This window comes from Jatropha curcas, chromosome 7 (genome assembly GCF_041381405.1).
Source record: "Jatropha curcas cultivar XTBG-Jc1 chromosome 7, XTBG_Jcur_1.0, whole genome shotgun sequence".
Classification (NCBI taxonomy): Eukaryota; Viridiplantae; Streptophyta; class Magnoliopsida; order Malpighiales; family Euphorbiaceae; genus Jatropha; species Jatropha curcas.
The window spans coordinates 28813232-28832742 of NC_143157.1; the positions used below are offsets into that span (position 1 = coordinate 28813232).

Sequence of the window (19511 nt, forward strand, 5' to 3'; positions counted from 1 at the left end):
AATTAACAACATTATAATTTTTATATAACACGAGAATTTAAAAAGAATAAAGTAAATTTTATAATATATATTAAATATAATTTATATATTATAAATATAGATCGTAAAGTATTAAAGTAAACGCGGAAAGCGAGCAGAAGAGGCGATCACAAGCAAGTGGGATAGTAAAAACAAGGGAACGAACTACTTTCGAAAAAAAAAAAAAAAAAGGGAACGAAGAAAATCTGTCGTCACCTGCCAGGCGACCCGTCTTGACCACCACACCTCCCGCAGCTCTCATGGCTTGGACCTATAAAGTAAGTAATCACCAAATTTACGACAACAAGTCTCTATCTCTCTCTTAAAAAAAAAAAAAAAAAATTACTACAGAAGCAACTGCTAGTGTAATCTCGTAACTCTTTTCCATTTTCAGATTCTTCCATTTCTCAACCTTTGCTGTTGGGTGTATATTTGCTCTTCCTTGTTCTTCTACTATAGAAAAAAGCAGTACTTGTTATTCCCAGATATTTATTTGTCTTGGATCTCTTGAGATTTCTCCAACAGTATCTTTTAGATTTGCAACTAATAATGCAATCAACTCAAACAGTTACCAATAGGGTTGCAGAGGTTTCTTCACAGGTTCGCCCTTAAGAGCCTCCTTTCTCTTTTTTCTAAATCTACCTGCATACTTTTGCCTTTTTTTTTTGATAGATTGGCTTGTTTTTTTCTGGGTAAATGATATTCTTTTGCTTTATTTCTAAAAGGGTTGTTAAAGTTTCCAACTTTATCTATTTATATTTAGTTCTGAACTTGTTTTATCTTTTGAGTCCTTTATAATTTATGGCGTCGTGGAAATCAACTTACTTATTTATTTTCCTTTTTTCTCGTTTGTCTGTATCGTTACAGACCGATCATCTCAGACTTGTTTGACGACTTAGAAGTTTTTCCTTTTGTGGTTTCACGGTTGATCTTCTGTTATCTTATTTTTGTAAGACCTGTCTAATAATACTAATGTATAGAGACTATTGATCCTTATTTGCTACTTTTCTTGTAAAGTTATGTTGGTGTGCTAAGAACCTAGAAATTTGCTTATCCAGTTAGGGTATTGGACGTTTCTGAATAATTATAGTCTGTATTACTTGGGCTCCAGAACCTGCGTATATCATTTATAATTATGGTAGCAAAAGTTGAAATTAAATTCTTAAACAATACATTATCTGGCGATTTAGATTTTATAATCGGCGTACATAATTTAGCTAAGAGAAATTTGGGGAGTTAATTGTCATTTTGCCCTTTGAATAGGAAAAATTATATATTTTTCTCTCATTATCTTCAAGATCCAAAAAAAGTGGAATTCTGATATCTAAGCAGCTGTCAAGTACCTAAAAATCTACGACTAAGTCTGCTGTACTAGGAACATGAGATGTTTTGCATCCATTCTACCTCATGTTGTAGAATTTAGGATAAGCGCACCATTTGGTCACATTGGTCGTTTAGTCTGTTTTTGGTATGACATGTTCTCCTGGAAATGCATAGACCAAATGACTCATGGTTAATGCTTGTCACCTGTAGGCTGTTCTGAAACATGCGGAATCCTCCAATGAAGAAGTTCCAAATCCGGAACCAGGTGGAAGGCGCTCTAATCTTTCAGTACAAATTCCCCCTAGACCTATAGGTATTGGCACTAGCCGGAGTGGAAAAGGTCTAATCCACTCCCAACATTCATGTAAAGGTAGTTCATCATCAGGAGGTTTGCTGCGAGTTTTAAGCTTTGCAAAAGGGAGTGCCATACCTGATGGTGAAAGGAGCTTGCTCCTCAATTCAAGTCCTAAGACAGCCCCAGATAGTCCTATAATGGCCAGTCTCAGGTCTGCTTTTTCTCGGGAAAGATGTGCATCTCTTCCTGTTACACCTGCATCAAACTTGTCACCTTCAGTTTCAACTCCTGTTTCAGCAAGAATGCCTGGTGAATCTACTAGAACTAGTGTAAGCTACATTATACTTTGCTGCTACCTTTATGGACTTAAATCATAAAATTTCAGCTCATTTTGTTTTTCTGAAAGAGGGCTTCCTGAATTATTCCCTGATTTGGGAAAATTTAATTGTACTTTACAATTTAAATATTATATATCTAGATGAAAAATGTGTTCTTTCTCCATGAGGATTGTGACATGGAGACTTTAGAAAAAAATAATTCTAAAATAAATTTTGTATGCTTGTCCAGAAAGGTGCAATTCGGGAAGTTGTTTCTAGGTCCCTCTCAGTGCCTGGGCGAAATGTTGTAATTGTCCGATCTTCATCCTTTGCTACTCACAATGAGAATGCAATTGTGAATCCTGACAATGGTATATTGTGGCACGTCTTCGATTTCTTTTTTTTTTTATTTCTATTATTCATTCTACTTGCTATTGAGTTTTTGACACACCATTTTTCAGTATTATTGGTGAGATCTCATCTTTTTTTTTTGTGTATGGCATGTAGAAAATGTGGGAAAACCATTAATTATGTGACTTTCAAAGAAAAATAAAGAAACAATGTCATGAAGGAGCTCTTTTTATGTCTTTCTTACACCGGTATCTTCAAACATATGCATATGTAACCATCCTTTTTTTTTTTAAAAAAAAAAAAAAAAAAAAAAAAAACAGATCAAACATCCTCTGGTCCTGTGGAAGTTGTTGACGATGAAGAAATTCCTGAAGAAGAAGCTGTATGTAGGATATGTTTTGATGTATGTGAAGAAGGAAATACACTCAAAATGGAGTGCAGTTGCAAAGGTGCACTTCGACTTGTACATGAAGAATGTGCAATTAAGTGGTTTACCATGAAAGGAAATAAGAACTGTGATGTATGTGGGCAAGAGGTGAAGAACTTACCTGTAACCTTGCTTCGGGTGGCAAGCTCTGCCCAAAGCATTAACAGACAGGAACAGGATAACCAGAATTTGAGGTTACAATCAATAAGGTAAAATAATATATTATGAGGTTAATTTCAATGGTTGAACAGTCTGTCTAGATTAGGTTACTTGAACGATCAACACATCGACATGTTATCTTTTCTTTTATTCATTATATGTTTACATCAACCTACTTTGACAATTGTTTTGTTAGCTTCAAGTTTCATAGGCATCAGCTTTTTGTGAGATGTTATATTTTCCAGTATCTGCTAATTTTGATATTGAATCCTCATGCAGTGCTTGGCAGGACTTTGTAGTACTTGTCTTAATTAGCACCATATGCTATTTCTTCTTCCTGGAGCAATTATTGGTATGTTTTCTAGCTGCTAAAGAACATAAAATAAATTTATTTAATTGTTCTGAAGGCTAAATCTGTAATTTATCTCATTCTGATAACTAACTTTCTCTAATGCATTTGGCTGAGTATATTTTGCTGCATGAATGAGTAGGCTGTGAATGCATATTATATTTTATATTTGAAGGTGATGTCGCTGAGATGTCTTGGAGATGTTTTTTCATGATAGCCGAAACAGGTGACAATTGACCTATAGGTTGAATTTTCTAATACTATGTAATATTTGAATTATACCTGCTCAGAAGGATGACATGAATGTTTAGGCTCATTTGTAGCCTGTGGAGGGTTAATTAGAATAAAGGTGGAATGGTGATTAATTATGGAGCTTAGGTTAAGGCAAGACTTGGTCAAAGTACTTTGTTGTTTCTGCAATATTTATCATAAGAATGTTAACTCTGTTTTAAAATTTTGCAGATTCACGACATGAAGACTCAAGCAATCATAATTGCTGCACCATTTGCATTTACTTTGGGGCTTTTGGCATCTATCTTTGCCGTCATCCTAGGTAGACCTCAGCCTCAAAATTTATGAAGAAATTTATTTTTGAACTGCAGTCGTCTTAGTATATGTTTGTATGACTTGCAGCAATCAGAGAGTATATATGGACATATGCTGCTCTTGAATTTGCACTTGTGGCTATTTTTGTTCACTTATTTTATAGCTTGGTAAGTAAATATGGCATTCACTCTCTCTCTCTCTCTCTCTCTCTCTCTGTCTCTCTCTCTCTGTCTCTCCACTCCTGAAATTGTGCTCTGTTTTCCATAGCGTAATCAGTTCTATCAGTTTTGAAAATGCATTTGAAGTGCTTCTCTATTCGATTTTTTATACATCTGGAAGTTCGGTTGAGGTTAATGAAAAATCTTTAAATTTTATGATAATCCAGATCCTTGTGATTGCACTGGAAGTTTGTAATAGGAAGATTAAAAAAAGTGAATTCCTCGTTATCTGAATTGACTGGAATTTGGATGTTCATTTCATTGATTACTTCCTGAAATTTTGATGCAGCTTCATCTGAAGGCCATTTATGCTATCTTGGTTTCATCAATTTTGGGTTTTGGGATAGCTATGGGCCTCAACTCACTGTATATTCAATATTATGTTTGGAGAGTTCAGGTTGCTCATCAACACAACCCTAGTCCTGTATGACTGGCATAGTACGAAGAGACAAAATCCATCATCTATGTCATTCATTTGCTGGAGGATTTATAGTACATAATTTCATCTCAATGTATTCCTAGTAACTTGTTAACCGGCAATGTTATCCATACCATCAACATTCTTGGACAATACTTGTCACCAAATGAGGAAATATTACATTTATACCTCTTAATCTCTTGTACAACCTGTTCAATTCACAGAAGTCAAAAGGTTTTATTCTAATTTTTGAATTTCTTTATTACAAACGCCTCTCTATTACAAAACGCTTACGGACTGACTTTGATAACAGTAATTTCTGTACAAGATTATCTTAAACTAAAATTTCATTTTACCTCCATGATCATGGATGGAGAGAGATTGTTCGGTTTGGTAATAATGAATAATTAAACTAGCTTGTTTTGCTAATAACATAGAAACAAAGATAGGGGAGAGAAAACAGGTAAAATTATACAGCTTAAATACTTCTAAAGAAAACGAACCTAATACAATTTATGCACATACTATCATACACAAATGCATGATAAGGTGAAGGTGGAGAGGAAAAGGGGAAAAAAGAAAAAGAACAAAAATAAAAGGCTCGGTTACTTCTGTTTTGACACTGGAATGAAATTATCCCCACCTTTTTTAAGCCATATGGTAGAACGAGTTCTTTTCACATGATCGACAAAGAGCTGATGCCTGTTATCAAGGAATTCTGGTGTTAGAAAAATACACTGATTGATCAGCCATTGTTTGATGGAGGATCCATTTGATCCACAACCATACATTAGGCCAGAAGTTAAAACCATGGGTTAGGAAGCAAGCAATCAAAACTACTCTTCAGCATGAGAAACAAATGCAGAATTACTGGTTGGAACAGTATAAACACCAAGTTTTGATATGCATTGATGAGCTGATGACAAAATTGCACTACTTGCGAGTAAAACATTCAATTCTACTGCTCATCGTGAAGATAATATTCCTAATAGCAATGGGGCTTACCTTTCATATTCCAGTTTCTGAGTAATAATCCCATTCAGCAGCAACTCCGAACTATAAACAGCTGCCCCTGGAAGTATAAAGTGAGGATGCAAAATTCTCAGTAGTGTATATCTTATGGGAAAGGGACAGCGAAGCATAATATCTTATAGCTAAGGGACAGAGAGGCATCAAAAACTATTAGATAAACAGAAGTATTCTCCCTTCTACTCACATTGGTGAGAACATCAGAAGTGGACCCACTAAATAGGGCCCACCTCAATTTGAGTAGGAGGGGAAAAACACTCCCATCTTACCTAATAATTCCTGCAGAGGCATAAAAATCCAAACCTTTTTCAAGGAAAGGCACACAAACTTCATAATCCTCTTCACAAGATAAAACCAACAGATCCTCTGGTATAGTATCATCCTTTAGAGCAGATCTACCAACTCTCTCCATTGCCTGATAATTGTTTACACCAGGCATTACATAACACTAAAGTAGATTTTAATGCCATTTGAAAAATCCAAATGTGTGACCAACATTCAGATGGGTTTATGGGCAAGAGAAATTCAAGGTAGAAGCCTAAATCCAAATCTTTGTGAACCATCCACCCCATCAAGAATGATATTTTAAATGAAGGAAACTACTCCAATCAACAATTATAGAAACCAAACCAAATGATAAATATCATAATCTGTACCTGACCGCAAACTGCTTTAACCAAGCCCGAAATTATTTCTTTACCCGGCTTTGTGTTAGGAGTGACAAAAACCCTTCGACCCTGCAGATATGTTATTTAGTAACAAATTCAGTTGATGGCAGCAAAATAAGCCGACAAACAAAAACACTTACCTGATATGAAGCACAGACATACATTTTGCCGACACAGCTATTTTTAGAAAAAATAGCATGACACATATTGAAAGTTTGAGAAAGTGTTGGGGAAGTGTCTGACAAAGGTCTATATTTAAGATTGAAGTGTTGGTGCTCAAAAGCTTACCTGTAGAAGTGGATGTTGGCGTGCATGTGACAATGAAACCGGCATGTTGAATCCAATCTCCTTTTCTTTTTTTGTGTCCCTCAATATGTATTTTTGCTCATCGATGTAATATTTAGCCCTTCCAACATTCTCAAGCCATAAATGCGTTACCACTGGTTTGCCAGAAGCAATGGCTTCTAACATATTCCTTGTACGCACAAATTTATCAGTGATAAAGTGTGTTGCATCTGTAATAGAGGTTGCCATAGAAACTTTAAGCCGGTCCACAATCTGTATAACAAGGTCAACAAGCAATATCTTGTTAAAACAGCATCAAACAATTTGTCTACCGGCTAAAACTAACCAGAGGGTTACCTTTCTCAGCTGCTTAATTTTATCCTCATCCAAGTGGTGACTAAACAAGACTCTAACATCAGCCAAATCTCTTCTCTTCCGCAAATCTTTTGGTGGGGAAATTGTTGGAGAAATAGGCTCTCGCTCTGTGGAACATAAGCTACTAATTTCTCTCGTAAGGCGTGAACTAGACAGATTTTTCTTGCATGATTGCTTAAAATATTCATTGCCAATACAGACAGGTGATGCAGCATTCACAGGGGTCATACAGTTAGCTGGGGAAGTACAAGACGATTTAGATACTTCTATTACTTCCTTCGGTAAATTATCTGAATTTTCTTTTGCTTCATGTTTAGCAGAGGGCGATGCATTATTCTTTCTGTTATGTAATTTTACTTCCTTTGCTCCTATTTTACCTCTAGAAATCTTCTTGCTATTCTCATCAGAAGTAGGTTCAAGTGCAGCATCACCTGAACCTAATTTATCTCCACTTTGTGGTGATGATTCTTGACAAACAGCAATGGAGGATTGTCTTTTCCTCTTTGTGTTTAAATCAGCAATGCTGCTAATTTTAGCATTGCCCCATGTCCTTTTGTGTGCACTTCCAGATTCTCCAATCTTTCCTTGCTGATTAGATGGCTTGGACTGAGCATCTACATTATCAAGTTCCTTAAGCTGACCTGATGGTCGTCGAGAAGATCTTCTCCTTCTTGGACAACTGATGCCATTATTCATAGTTGTGAATGTTGATTGGAAAGTTTCAAGTTCTTCAGATTTTCTTGAAACCAATTCTGAAGATTTCCCTTTGGCATCCAACACCTGAGCATTCTCAACGCTTGCACCTTCTTTATTTTGTTCCTGGGCGCCAATCTCCATTTGAGAGGTTGTTTCTTCCCCACAACCACTGCTGGACACATTTTCTCTTCTATTTTGAGAAGCAATTAAGGACTGCCTAGTTCGATGAGCAATGGGTGTACACATGGCAGGTTCCTCTGGTAAATTCTGTTTCTCAACAGTGCAACTTCCAGTTAAGGCAGTTTCATGATGTCCATCAGTAGGTCTTTTTGCCAATTTAGATGGCATTATTTTCGCTCTTTTTATCCCCTTGTTCAATAAGCCTTCAGCATCTGATCTAGCCCTCTTCCTTCTTGTAATTACAATATCCATGTCACACTCATTCCTGATATTCTCAGAATGCTGCTTTGATGAAATTGAAAGTCGTTTGCTTGATCTAGTCTCAATCCTCTTTGTGTTCTTTGTTTGTCTTGTGGCAACCCCAATACCACAGTCTTTTTCAGAAGACTGTTGCTTTGAATAAGAACTCTTCTTACCTTTTCTTCCCACAAATCCTTTTTGAGAGTCCTTATAGTTTCCTGGCACATCATTAGCATTGGAGTTAGCAGTTGCATCCGCATAGAATAAGGCTTCCATGGCTTCAGCAGCCATTTGAGTGTCCAAACCTACATTAAGCACTTCTGCTATATCCTTCCCAACAAGATCAGCTTCCAACTGCACTGCTGAAGTTGCTATGTTAGACTGTTCTTCAAACTCATTGACAAGGTTCTTTCTAACATTCATTTCAGCAGCTGGATCTGTCTTGTCATTTAGTTCTAAACCATGCAACATTACTTTGGAATCAGACTGCACAATAATTTCATTTTCGACATCCGATTGTCCTTTATTACCTCTGTATCCCTCCAGTTGATTTCTTTTGGCCTTCTGGGTTTTCATAAATGATCTTTGCCTAAGATTTCCACTACCAAAGAATTCTTCTTTCCTTCTACAGAAAATATCTCCCCCACCTTCATCTTCTCGCCCGTCATCCCAGTCAAAAATTCCTCTTTTCTCATTGGTGCCTCTATCGATGGTTTTCTTGGCCAAAATTTGTAGCCCTTTCGAAGTTGAAGTAGGATTTGATTTTCCCTTGCTATTCTTTCCCAGGGCCAGTTCATTATCAAACAATGCCTTGTTCTCTTCTATCAACTTTTGCACGCAGGCAAGTGCATTGGCTTGTGATAACTCTCCAGGTTCTTGGGAGTCAATGTAGCTCAGTCCTGCCAGCTCGTCATCACAAGTGAGAACCTCAAGATTTTCATTTGCCCCAATAGTATCATCGCTATTGGAAGTAAGTCCATTTTCCACAAAGTTATCTTCAACAAATAGTTTTCTAGCAGTGGAACAGCCAATCTTACCTTTGCTTGCATTTATTGATTCCTTCATTTTTACTTTGTATCTTTCTGCGTCACACGTCCGATCAACTTCCTCCCAATCTTCTGTCCTCGACCAATTATTTTGCACAAAATAACCTTCCGACTGCTTTTTATTAGGCAGGAGAGGACAAGATTTATTATTGGTTCCATTCAAAGCAATTTTCCGAGCTAATAAACCAGATGCCCGGAAAGATGCCGCACGAACTGAAGTGAATCTGGGGACAGAACCTGAGAGGTGAGCAGGGGAAATTTCAGAAAGAAAGAATCCTATGTTAATATGTAGTTATTAGAAAAATTAACTAGATATGACATGAATTGCCAAATATAAGTATCAACCTTCTCCATTAAAGTGAGAAAGATATATTTCAAATTGTATCTTTTAAACTTCAGGATCTCATGTCAAACACTTAAATGTTTCCCACTTAAAAAAGGCTATTTTTGAGAGAGAGGAGAGAGAATCTCTTAGCCATTGCTCCAAATACCAGAAGGTATCAAAATTTCACATGGAGAAGAAAGAAGAAAAAGTGAAGCAAGAAAACTAAAAAGAGAGCACAAACCAGATTTTGGTTCTTGGCCAACTTGAACTCTTGGTATTTGAGCTGAAACATTGAAACCTGAAACGCATGAAGATATCATAATTTTAGTTTTCAAGGCACAAAACTTTATCGCATGCAGAAGTTGCAAGCAAACAGTTCAATTCCTCCCGTTTCAACAGTAAACTGAAAACCAATACAAACTTGAAATTAGAAATTAAAAAAAAAAAAAAAACAGATTTAAAGAACTGACATTTAAATCCCGAAAATACAAAAAGAAAAAAAAAAGAAAAAAGAAAAGTGTCTCACGGCCAATCTATCTTCTATATTGAGTGCCTAATCAACCATAAATAATACATATTTCAAATGTGATACTGAATTTCATTTGCCTCAAAAGTTTTGGAAGAACAACTTACTGGAACTACAGTTTTCATTGGGTTGCTCAACTGATACGCTCTCCTTGTGTTCAAGAGAAGCACGGCAAGTAATTCCACCGTCCACTGATTCACATTTGCCTCTTTTTTGAGATTCGTCATCAGAGAGCTCATCACTATCACTCAAAACTTCAGTTTTATCCGTTCCTTCACCATCACTATAAATCTCATCCATCAATTGCGTGTCCATATGGTCAATGAGGTAATCTGGATCATCCAATACTTGTGTTTCACCACCAAAATCCACTTGGGTCTCAAATGCATCTTCAACTGGAACAGTATCATCAAAAGGTACAGTGTTCTGTACCCAATTTACCTCATTAGCATCCCCACCTTTTTCATCTATTTACAATTTTTGAAGAAAACACAAAATTTGTATTAGTTATAACAAAATATATAAATCATATATCTGAATTACGAATTTTTGCAAGCACAATTCCTCAATGTGCTCAGTTAACTCAAAAACAAAACTTTATGGTACAAGAACACAACCAAGAAATCTCAGTGGTTTACCAGGCAATGAAGAGGGGAACATCTGCGAATCAAAGAGCTGAGTATCATTATGGGCAAAATGGACATTTCCAGTACCTTCCATTGGTTTAATTTCTCCATCATCGTCTCCTAGAGAGACCATCGTCTCAATTCATCGGCAAGACGAAGCCAAAATCCAAGCCATTAAAACTCTATAAAATTAGTGAATTCTCAACGGAGAGAAAAACAACAATCCAGGCGTACTTGACCAAAACTGAAGCCGAAGAGAGAGAGAGAGAGTGAGATTGATTTAGGGTTAAGAGAGCAGAGAAAGGGGGAGGATTTTGGAGGGAAAATTAATACTGTTACTGTTAGCCTGTTAGGAGAGGATTTTACTGGGAGTGATAGGTGACCGATTTACCCTAGCTTAGTGTTTTCAATAATTAGCTTAAACTAAGAATAAAGGGTATTTGGTCTGGCGGTATGATTTTCGCTTAGGATGCAAGAGGTCCTGAGTATAATTTTCGGGATACCCTTTTTTTATTTAATTATTTTTTCTGAAAAAAGTACTGAATTAAAACAAATAATTAATTTTTCTGACAAAATAGAACTGGGGAAAAAACATTTTGTTGTTTATTTAAAATTTGTAGAAAAAGAAAACTTATTATGAAATAAATCTTTTTTCTTATATAAAAATGATAAACAAATATTTTCTATTTCATTTTTTTTTTTGAAAAAGAAAAATGAGGAAACTGAGTTCAATTTTCGGAATGCCCTTTTTTATTTAATTTTTTTTTTTGAAAAAGTAGTAAATTAAAACAAATAATTAATCTTTCTGACAAAATGGAACTGGAAAAAAATATTTTGTTATTTATTTAGAATTTTTCTAAAAAGAAAACTTATTGAAAAATAAATCTTTTTTCTTATATAAAAAAGATAAACAAATATTTTCTATTTCTTTTTTTTTTTTTTTTGAAAAGGAAAAATGAGGAAACTTTTATTTAAATAAAAATATACAATTGGGGCATTCCGAGAATCGAACTCGGGACCTCTCGCACCCAAAGCGAGAATCATACCACTAGACCAAATGCCCAGATTGTTGTATGCATTTGGTAACATAAAAATAATAAATATTTTGTACTCGCACCTCCAACAAAAATATGAAATATCCTATTTCTCTTGAATGTGGCTTCCCTCCGTTTGCAACTGTTCATGTTCTCTCTTAAAAAAGTTATCTGAATTTTAGTTTTTAATGTATATAAAAAAAGTCACTTGACTTTGTCTTCACGTCCATAACTATAAAGGTCAAAATTGGAATTCACTCAAGTCACAGTACAAGTTAAGGATGGATTTCTCATTTCAAACTCTAGGAAATATAATATTTTACACAAATTTTCCATGTATGGGTGTGAACGGTTTCCTGCTACAAAAGATGTCACTTCATTTCTCACTTCAATCCAACTACAACCAGGCATTTTCCTCAATCCTTCATTCGCCATTGCCTTTCTAAACATTGCTGCTTGCTTCCATTGCCCGCTGACAGAGTACAAATTTGATTGCAACACATAACTCATCTCTTTATGAGGCTCTAAAACCTTCAAAGCCTCTCCATAATAAGTCCCCATTTCTAATTCTCCATGTGCAGAACATGCTCCAAGCAAAGCCTCATACCAACTGGTCTTAACATCGCCTGTTTTTGCGTACTTACTAGCTAACTCTTTCGCTTCTGCTAAGTAGCCACCCCGACCAAGCATATCCAACATGCATGCCACATGATCTGCGTCGTAAGAAAGGCCATGAACTAACCTTATTGAATCGAAGATTGCACGACCTTCTTCTATCAGGCCTGAGTGACTGCAGGTGGTTAACAAGCCGATGAAAGTCATTTTATCTGGTTTTATCCCAGATACCACCATATCATCAAATAACTGTAAAGCTCGACAAGCTTTTCCATGCAACCCAAATGCAAACAACATAGCATTAAAAGAAACCAGATCTTTTACATAAATATCATCAAATGCTCGAATTGACCCATCTAAATCTCCACACTTAGCATACATGTTAATTAAGCCATTGCCAACATACAGATAAGAATTGAAACCACGCCGAATTGCATACCCATGGACCATTCTTCCATGGGCTAGAACTGCCAAACTTGAACAAGCATGAAGGATAGCCCCAATCGTAAAATCATCTGGAAGTAAGGAATTTCTTACCATGCTAACAAAACAGCTAAGAGCTTCTTCTTCATGTCCATTTCTTGCATACCCTGTAACCATAGATGTCCATGAAACAACATTCTTTTCTGGCAAATGCTGAAACATGAGAAATGCTTCATTGATATTTCCTACTTTCATGTAAGCATCAATTATAGCATTCCAAGACACCTGTGTTAGCATTTCAGTTGATTCAAACACCTTAATAGCATCATTCAATGAACCAATTTTAGCATAAAAGCTAAAAATTGAATTATTTGCCTCCACTGCAGAGCCCCAACCACTCTTAATGATAACTCCATGTAACATATGCCCGCATAACAACTCTGATGATTCAATGCAAGCACTCATAAGGGCACTGTAAGTTAATTGATCAGGTTTACACAAACTCTGTTGCATCTCTCTAAACAAATCCTGACACATTTCAATTTGACCATATCGGCTAAGGCCAGCAATCATTGTATTCCAAGCAATATCAACCTTTCTAGGCATCAAATTGAATACCTTTTTTGCTTCATCAAATTGACCAGAATTTGTATATGCAAACAAAAGCGAACACCAAGCTACTTCATTAGTATCATCCATTTCTTTAAACACTTCACCAGCGCTAAAAGCATTCAAACATTTCCCATACATATCTATAAGGGCATTATTGACTGGCAATGAAGATTGGTATCCAAAAACAATGACTAAAGCGTGAATTCTGGTTCCATTTAGAAGGGAGGCAGCACCTGCACATGCGCTTAAAGTTGCAGAGAAAGTGAAGTGATCAGGTTTGGTGTTGCTGGTTCTCATTTGATAATAGAGAGAGAGAGATTCTTGATGAAGACCCAGTTGAGAATAGCTACTAAGCATGGCATTCCAAGCAACGGTGTCTCTATTCGGCATTTCATCGAACAGTTTGCGAGCGTGTGTAATACAACCTGATCTTGCCAAAGCAGAAATCTTGGAGGTTATTTGAAACAAATTAGAATGCATGTCATTATATTTGAGCTTGCGGCTGGAAGGACCGTTAAAATGAGTCTGAGCCTTCGTACTTATTTAAAAAGGAAACCTTTTATCTTTTTTTGACCAACTGCCTATTTGGTGGATACAAGTGCCGCAGAAGGATCTACCGACCACTTGTACTGTTGTTGATTAAAAATCTGTAAGGAGTGACTGAAATGGTAAGGTATTATTGAATTTAGCGAGCTATCTTGAAAAGTCAATGGATTCAATCCCAGCTATTTCTAGCCTTGCGAGAGCAGGCACTGTAATATTTTGAAACCGAACTTGCCGGTTGGGAAAGGAATGACCTAACAGTTGAATTTTCTTTTTTAGCTGATTAAAAATGGATAAAATATCATTTTAAAATAAAAAACTATTTAATATTCAGTTACTTCAACTGCGATTTGATCAATTTGACGAGTCAAACGGAGAAATACCCATGTTATATGAGGTAAAATATTCAGTTACTTTGAGGTAAAATATTTTTAATTTAAAAAAATTCCAACCTCTTCTCTCCCCTGAGAAATGTAAATGCACAAAGAACTCACATTTCAAATTTTTTTGTTAACAGGTATCTGACAGTTTTCACCATTAATAAATATATTCTATTTCCACAAGCAAAAGAATTGAGTTGCAGAAAGTCGCTATTCAAATTAACTGCAATTACACTTCCTTTTTTTAATCCTCGAAAAAATTGTCCAGAAAAGAAGTAAAAATAAAATTTTAATTGAACAGAAAAGAAAACCAGTTGCATCCATAAGATTACCAACAACACCCTGTTAGTACTTCGACATAATTTTCCGGAAGAGTTCCTTGGGTGCTGCAAGAATAAAATGACACGGAAAATAAATAACTCAGGACCAACTAATAAATAACTAATGAAGAAAAGTGAGAATGGCAATTTTTCAATCTTACCAGGTAAACCAGTGAATCTCTCAAACTGTTCGTATGCCTGCCCAATAAACATTTCCAACCCTGAAACCGTTATGGCTCCACATTCTTCTGCTTCTCTTAGGAGTCTGGTAATTTTAGGGGTGTAAACCGCATCAAAAACCAGGGAGTAGAATCTCAAAGCAGTCTGCAAAAATAGAAGTCAGCTAACTATGTTAACCGACTGTGCCTATAATGGATTATAAAAGCTTGGTATATTTATTTCAGGAGGAAATGATCAAAACTTATTATAAAACTTGCAAGATATAAAACATAAAAGCGATGAAGCAACTAGTTTGATTATCTCAACTAGTAAATTCATTGAGCCAAGGTACGGAATTCCATTTCCAGTCCATTTCTTTCCAGGAACAATACCATTGTACCAGATACAAGTTATATTTAGACGCCCTTACTGATTACTTTCCTACTCATGTTTATATCATGCTATGGGGCTGTTAAAGTGAAAGTTAACATAAAATAATTTAAATTTGTAATCTGCCCAGTGCCCAAAGCCTTCAATAGTTTTCTCCAATTAAGAAGCTACATATCATTTCACAATGGAATAAAAGAATGATAGGGATTGAACCTTAGGAACGGGTGTTTCATCAACTTTTGGTTGCATTCCGATAGATGTTGTGTTTGCAAGAATCATGCCATCCTCTGGATGGAAATTTTCCAAATCAGCAAGAGATATAGCATCTCCTCCAACTATCTCTGCAAGCTCTCTTGCTCGATCTTGAAGTCAAAATGATAAATAAATTAATCATGTGTCATCATCAAGCCAAATAAATGCAGTTATTAAACTGGGGTGGACAGGAAATCTTGAAAAAACAAAAAACTGTCAGTGGAAGAATAAACCATTTGAATTTCGCTTAAAAAGGTACACCATGCATGAGATCTTTCTACATGCATATACATGGATACACGTATGCACATGCAGATTCAAATGATATATATAAATGCTCAAACCTATCTGTAAGCACATAACATTTGCTGAATTATAACTTTAAATCATATATTCAAATATAACAGCTTGTGAATTCATAAAGGAACCTCACCATAAGTGCGATTGGCAATCACCACCCTTGCTCCCTTTTCTTGTGCACCATAAGCAAGTGCCTTCCCTGCGCCACCAGCACCAACGACCACAAACAGCTTACCAGCCAAAGGTGAGCCAGCTGTACTGCTAATATTTTGTGAAACTGCAAAACAAGGGAAGGAGCTTGAGAAATCATTAGGAAAAATCATTCAAAATAATGTCCCAGCTTGCCAAATGCAATATAACCTCTTAGTCCCTCCTCAATAGCAGAAATAGCACCAACATAGTCTGTATTGTAACCAAATAACTTCCCATCACTTTGTCTCCTTATAATGCAATTAACTGCTCCTATTGACTGCCAGAATCGATCAATATACCAGTTGTCCATGCCACAAAAGAAAATATTGAACACTTCAGAGAAAACAAGCTTCATCAGCTATTCTAATTTCTAACAGAGAAAAGATTTACCTTTGCAACAGGATCGACCTCGTCACAGCACTTCACAGCAGCCTCTTTATGAGGAATAGTACAGCTGTGTTTAGAGAAAAAGCAAATTTACGTCATTACAATGCATTAAGTATAAAGCACATTCAAAATTGCAAAAACAAATTCATTAAGCAACATTGTTTATATGAGAATTCTCTCTACCAACACATATAGGATAATTATTTTTTTAGACCCGATTAGAATCCTTGCCAACTAGGAGTTAAATACTAGAAAATTTTTGTTTATAAAACCAAAGCATAATTCAACAAGTATTTGGAACAGTACATTTCTTAACAAATGACAATGCTCATAGAGATAGAACCTGAATCCTGCAAAATCTGTGGATGAGAAAGTCCGGAGAAAATTGGCAAGGTCATCCACTAACAAATGCACATACACCCCATTGAAACCAACTGACTCGAATGCTTCATTGTATAAAACAGGTGATTTGCTGTGCCCAACAGGCTTCCCAATAATGCCATATACTTTAGTATCAGGCCCAATTTGTCTGAAATTGTATAGATCCAGGAGGTCCTTGATCATTGGTTGACCAGGAGCTGAAACAATTCCAGACTCTAGAGTGCCAAAAGTGAGATATCCTCCAAATTTTGCACAAAGTATCCGAGAAATCAAACCCCTTTCACCCATAACCAGTCCAATGATTGGAACCTAAACATTACAGTTAAGGTTGCCAAGATAAACTATTAAGTTTCAGAAAATAAAATAGACAAACAAAATTATACTTATTACACACCAAACAAGAAATGAGGAACATCAAAGGAAGAAAATTTTTAGAAACAACAACGTCAAACCTCTAATGCTGATTAACAAATAAAAGATATGACATCCTAGACAACTTAGTTTGCTAGTGCCTTGAATGGGTTACGTTGTATTTCATGCATGGTAAGTTCTATAGCATTTTGGTCTAAAATGCCTCCACATTCAAGGGTTCTTACTCTAGTGCAATTCTTCTTAGACAAAATATCTTAATTTTAGTCAAAGGCCAATACATAGTATCAAGTTGTCAAATTGACCGCATACTTAGGGGCGCCATTGTGACCAGTATGCAAGAATGCAAATCAACTTCTTTCCCTTTTGCAATTCCTTTCAACTTGAAGCTCATTCACCCTTTGTTTGGAAGAAGGATTTTTTTGGAAGAAGAAAATATGTGAGGAAAATATCAAGGGAAAGGATTTTCCCTTTTGGAAAGGGTGATGAAAATATTAAAGGAAGGAAAATATGCACCATTTCGTCCCAGACCCGTAAAATTAGAATCTCTCCTCACAATATACCTCAAAATTACAAGACGCTAGCCATAGATAAAAAAAATATTTGAACAGAAAAATGTTCCTAATTCCCATTCTTGCTAATGCAATCCACATAAATAATTAATAACATGGAGAAATCATACACTCCTTCACCAAATCAACATTTTACACACGCCGCTTACCTGAGAATGGACAGTAATTTGGAAAATGCGTGCAACATCTGTAATATCCAAGGCAGTTGTCACAATCTTCACTATATCAGCTCCAGCAGCTTGTATTCTTGCCACGAGGTTACCAAGCTCCTCAACTGATGGAGTGTTGTGATAGTTGTGATTAGACACAATGATTTTGCACTTTGCCGGTTTGCTTCCAAGTATGGAGTCATTGAATTCACGTGCAACCTTCAAAAAACAATACAGAACAACAAAAGGACCACATTGAGTTCCAAATCTCACTATTCATAATGAAAACAGTTCACTCAAGCAAGTTGCACAAACAAGCATAAATCTTCTTTTGTTATAATGAAATTATGCCAATTTTGAAAAATATTACAGGTTAAAAAATTATTGATTAAAAAATAACCTGAAGCTCAACATCAACATAATCAGCTCCCAACTCCATTGCTGATCTAAGTACATCCAATCTCTTGTTTTCATCACCTTCGTACTGACCACCCTCCCATTTTGGTCTATAAAAAAAATTAAAATTGAAACCAATTAATATTTCAAAAAGAATAATTAACAAAAAAAAAAAAAGAGAATCTGGGTCTTGGCGGACCTGTAAGTGAAAATAGTGGGCAAAGGAGAGCGTGTTATAAGGGTTTTAAGGTCATCAGGAGGATTGAAGGTCTTTAAGCTATCTAATCGAATTTCGACAACATCAGCTCCACTAACTTTTGCTTTACCAAAATCGATCATCATTTTATCTACGGATTCCGCCATAATCGGAGCACAAATTAGCGTCGGATTCTTCCTCATACCTCCTACTCCTCCAGCGCCCATTTGCACCACCGCAGTAGACGATGAAGCCAACTATGCAAGAAAGAAAGAAATAAGTTGATAGAATTGAGAAACTAGAAATGAAAAGAATTTACGATTCACAAGAATCAGATATAACCATAATAGACAGAATTGAAATGTTAGCTTTGGAATAAAGTGAATTGCTTTGCTTTCTTCTTTATTCATTTATTTTTTAGCTTTTATTCATAGAAAGAAGGAAAATGGAGAAAATGAAGAGTTACCAATACGTTGCCGGTGGAGTCCATGTTTTCCTTGAGCAAACGCAATGCCGACTCTTAGATAGAGAATTTGCTCAATTTGCTCTGGTTTATCACAGTAGCTTTGCACAGGACGTGGTTGGTAGGCAGGCGGAAGGGAACTTCTCTCAGAGTTGGATCAATCCGCATCTTTGGTGTTTGGTCCGGTTAAACAGCGTCGTTTTGGCAGTCACCGTTATTTTATGCAAGGGAAATTTTTCCTCCATCACGAACAACTGATCATAAATTCATAATGGAAATAATAAACCTGAACCAAAAAATATTTTTATTTTCTTTGTTTGACAATAAAATTAAATTAATACTAAATTTTAATTATAAATGAAAAACACAAAGTTAATCTTATAATTATACACAAATTTTTTTATAATTATTTTTTCTATATATACCTTTATATATCCTAAAGATTGTTTTTTTTTTTTTTCCAGTATTTTCTGCCATATAAGAGTATTGTGGAAAAATGCAAAAAAAAAAAAAAAAAAAAAAAAAGAATAATTTTGAAACGAATGAATTATTATATTTGGAACTGATGAAAACGTAAAGGAGTAGAAAAAGTTTTATTCTTTTGCAAAGTCTGATAAAAGAAAAGCGGAACATCATGACAAACATTAATTAATCATAAGTAGAGTTGGTTTTTCATATTTTTTCATGGGTTTTTATATTTTTTTGTGTTGAGTTCAGATTTCACACAAAGGCAAAGTCAGTTTGGTGGTTTTGGCCACATCGGTAGTTTTGATTGTTCTGTCCAAGTTTGGCGTATGAATCTTTAATAACTATAATAATTGTATAAGAACCTCAATTTTAATTATGTCAAATAATTGACTAAATCGCCTTTTATCAGTCAAATAATTAATACTTTTTTATTAGTATTTTCTGAAATAAAGCAAAAATAAATAAAAAATAAAAAGTTAGAACTTGAAAAGGA

General features: G+C 35.5%; 4 protein-coding genes and 1 non-coding gene across 7 annotated transcripts; 1 reads left to right on the top strand and 4 right to left on the bottom strand.

Annotated features, from left to right (window-relative positions):
• Positions 1 to 145: 145 nt before the first annotated feature.
• LOC105631841 (RING/U-box superfamily protein) lies at positions 146 to 4667 on the top strand. 2 transcript variants are annotated; one of them, XM_089723869.1, is made up of 8 exons: positions 146 to 296; positions 1552 to 1965; positions 2204 to 2324; positions 2625 to 2940; positions 3170 to 3242; positions 3702 to 3792; positions 3873 to 3952; positions 4293 to 4667. In XM_089723869.1, the coding sequence occupies exons 1-8, from the start codon at positions 279 to 281 to the stop codon at positions 4431 to 4433; spliced, it is 1254 nt and encodes a 417-aa protein (XP_089579995.1). In that variant the 5' UTR covers positions 146 to 278; the 3' UTR covers positions 4434 to 4667. The 2 variants fall into 2 exon arrangements, with proteins under 2 accessions (XP_089579995.1, XP_089579994.1); XM_089723868.1 differs by lacking the exon at positions 146 to 296 and adding an exon at positions 325 to 618.
• Positions 4668 to 4750: 83 nt separating this feature from the next.
• On the bottom strand, positions 4751 to 10850 carry LOC105631840 (BRCT domain-containing DNA repair protein). Of its 2 annotated transcripts, XM_012214035.4 has the most exons (9): positions 10430 to 10847; positions 9899 to 10258; positions 9507 to 9563; positions 6761 to 9177; positions 6407 to 6676; positions 6107 to 6187; positions 5754 to 5865; positions 5427 to 5493; positions 4751 to 5123 (listed from the first exon to the last, which is right to left on the bottom strand). In XM_012214035.4, exons 1-9 carry the CDS (start codon positions 10548 to 10550, stop codon positions 5027 to 5029), a joined length of 3582 nt encoding a protein of 1193 aa, XP_012069425.3. In that variant the 5' UTR covers positions 10551 to 10847; the 3' UTR covers positions 4751 to 5026. The 2 variants fall into 2 exon arrangements, with proteins under 2 accessions (XP_012069425.3, XP_089579993.1); XM_089723867.1 differs by lacking the exon at positions 5754 to 5865 and having other exon boundaries at positions 10430 to 10850.
• Positions 10851 to 11408: 558 nt separating this feature from the next.
• Positions 11409 to 11480, bottom strand: TRNAP-UGG (transfer RNA proline (anticodon UGG)). Its single transcript has one exon. It is a non-coding gene; the product is annotated as a tRNA-Pro (tRNA).
• A 161-nt stretch (positions 11481 to 11641) lies between these two features.
• LOC105632193 (Tetratricopeptide repeat (TPR)-like superfamily protein) lies at positions 11642 to 13951 on the bottom strand. Its single transcript, XM_012214519.4, has one exon. The coding sequence runs from the start codon at positions 13579 to 13581 to the stop codon at positions 11710 to 11712; it is 1872 nt and encodes a 623-aa protein (XP_012069909.1). The 5' UTR covers positions 13582 to 13951; the 3' UTR covers positions 11642 to 11709.
• A 221-nt stretch (positions 13952 to 14172) lies between these two features.
• LOC105631839 (bifunctional 3-dehydroquinate dehydratase/shikimate dehydrogenase, chloroplastic) lies at positions 14173 to 18775 on the bottom strand. The gene is made up of 11 exons (XM_012214034.4): positions 18554 to 18775; positions 18091 to 18344; positions 17896 to 18001; positions 17496 to 17714; positions 16368 to 16714; positions 16028 to 16091; positions 15806 to 15914; positions 15579 to 15722; positions 15107 to 15255; positions 14506 to 14668; positions 14173 to 14410 (listed from the first exon to the last, which is right to left on the bottom strand). The coding sequence occupies exons 1-11, from the start codon at positions 18575 to 18577 to the stop codon at positions 14370 to 14372; spliced, it is 1620 nt and encodes a 539-aa protein (XP_012069424.1). The 5' UTR covers positions 18578 to 18775; the 3' UTR covers positions 14173 to 14369.
• Between the last annotated feature and the right edge of the window lie 736 nt (positions 18776 to 19511).

Coding starts and splice junctions, on each gene's coding strand:
- LOC105631839 (XM_012214034.4), bottom strand. CDS start 18,577: ATGGACTCCACCGGCAACGTATTG. Junction 16,715..17,495: donor AAATTACTGTCCATTCTCAG/GTAAGCGGCGTG, acceptor TGTAATGTTTAG/GTTCCAATCATTGGACTGGT. Junction 16,092..16,367: donor ACAGATTTTGCAGGATTCAG/GTTCTATCTCTA, acceptor CTCTAAACACAG/CTGTACTATTCCTCATAAAG.
- LOC105631840 (XM_012214035.4), bottom strand. CDS start 10,550: ATGGTCTCTCTAGGAGACGATGATGGAGAAATTAAACCAATGGAAGGT. Junction 9,564..9,898: donor CAATGAAAACTGTAGTTCCA/GTAAGTTGTTCT, acceptor CATGCGTTTCAG/GTTTCAATGTTTCAGCTCAA. Junction 5,866..6,106: donor TTAAAGCAGTTTGCGGTCAG/GTACAGATTATG, acceptor AACAATTATCAG/GCAATGGAGAGAGTTGGTAG.
- LOC105631841 (XM_089723868.1), top strand. CDS start 568: ATGCAATCAACTCAAACAGTTACCAATAGGGTTGCAGAGGTTTCTTCA. Junction 619..1,551: donor TTGCAGAGGTTTCTTCACAG/GTTCGCCCTTAA, acceptor TGTCACCTGTAG/GCTGTTCTGAAACATGCGGA. Junction 1,966..2,203: donor GTGAATCTACTAGAACTAGT/GTAAGCTACATT, acceptor ATGCTTGTCCAG/AAAGGTGCAATTCGGGAAGT.
- LOC105632193 (XM_012214519.4), bottom strand. CDS start 13,581: ATGCATTCTAATTTGTTTCAAATAACCTCCAAGATTTCTGCTTTGGCA.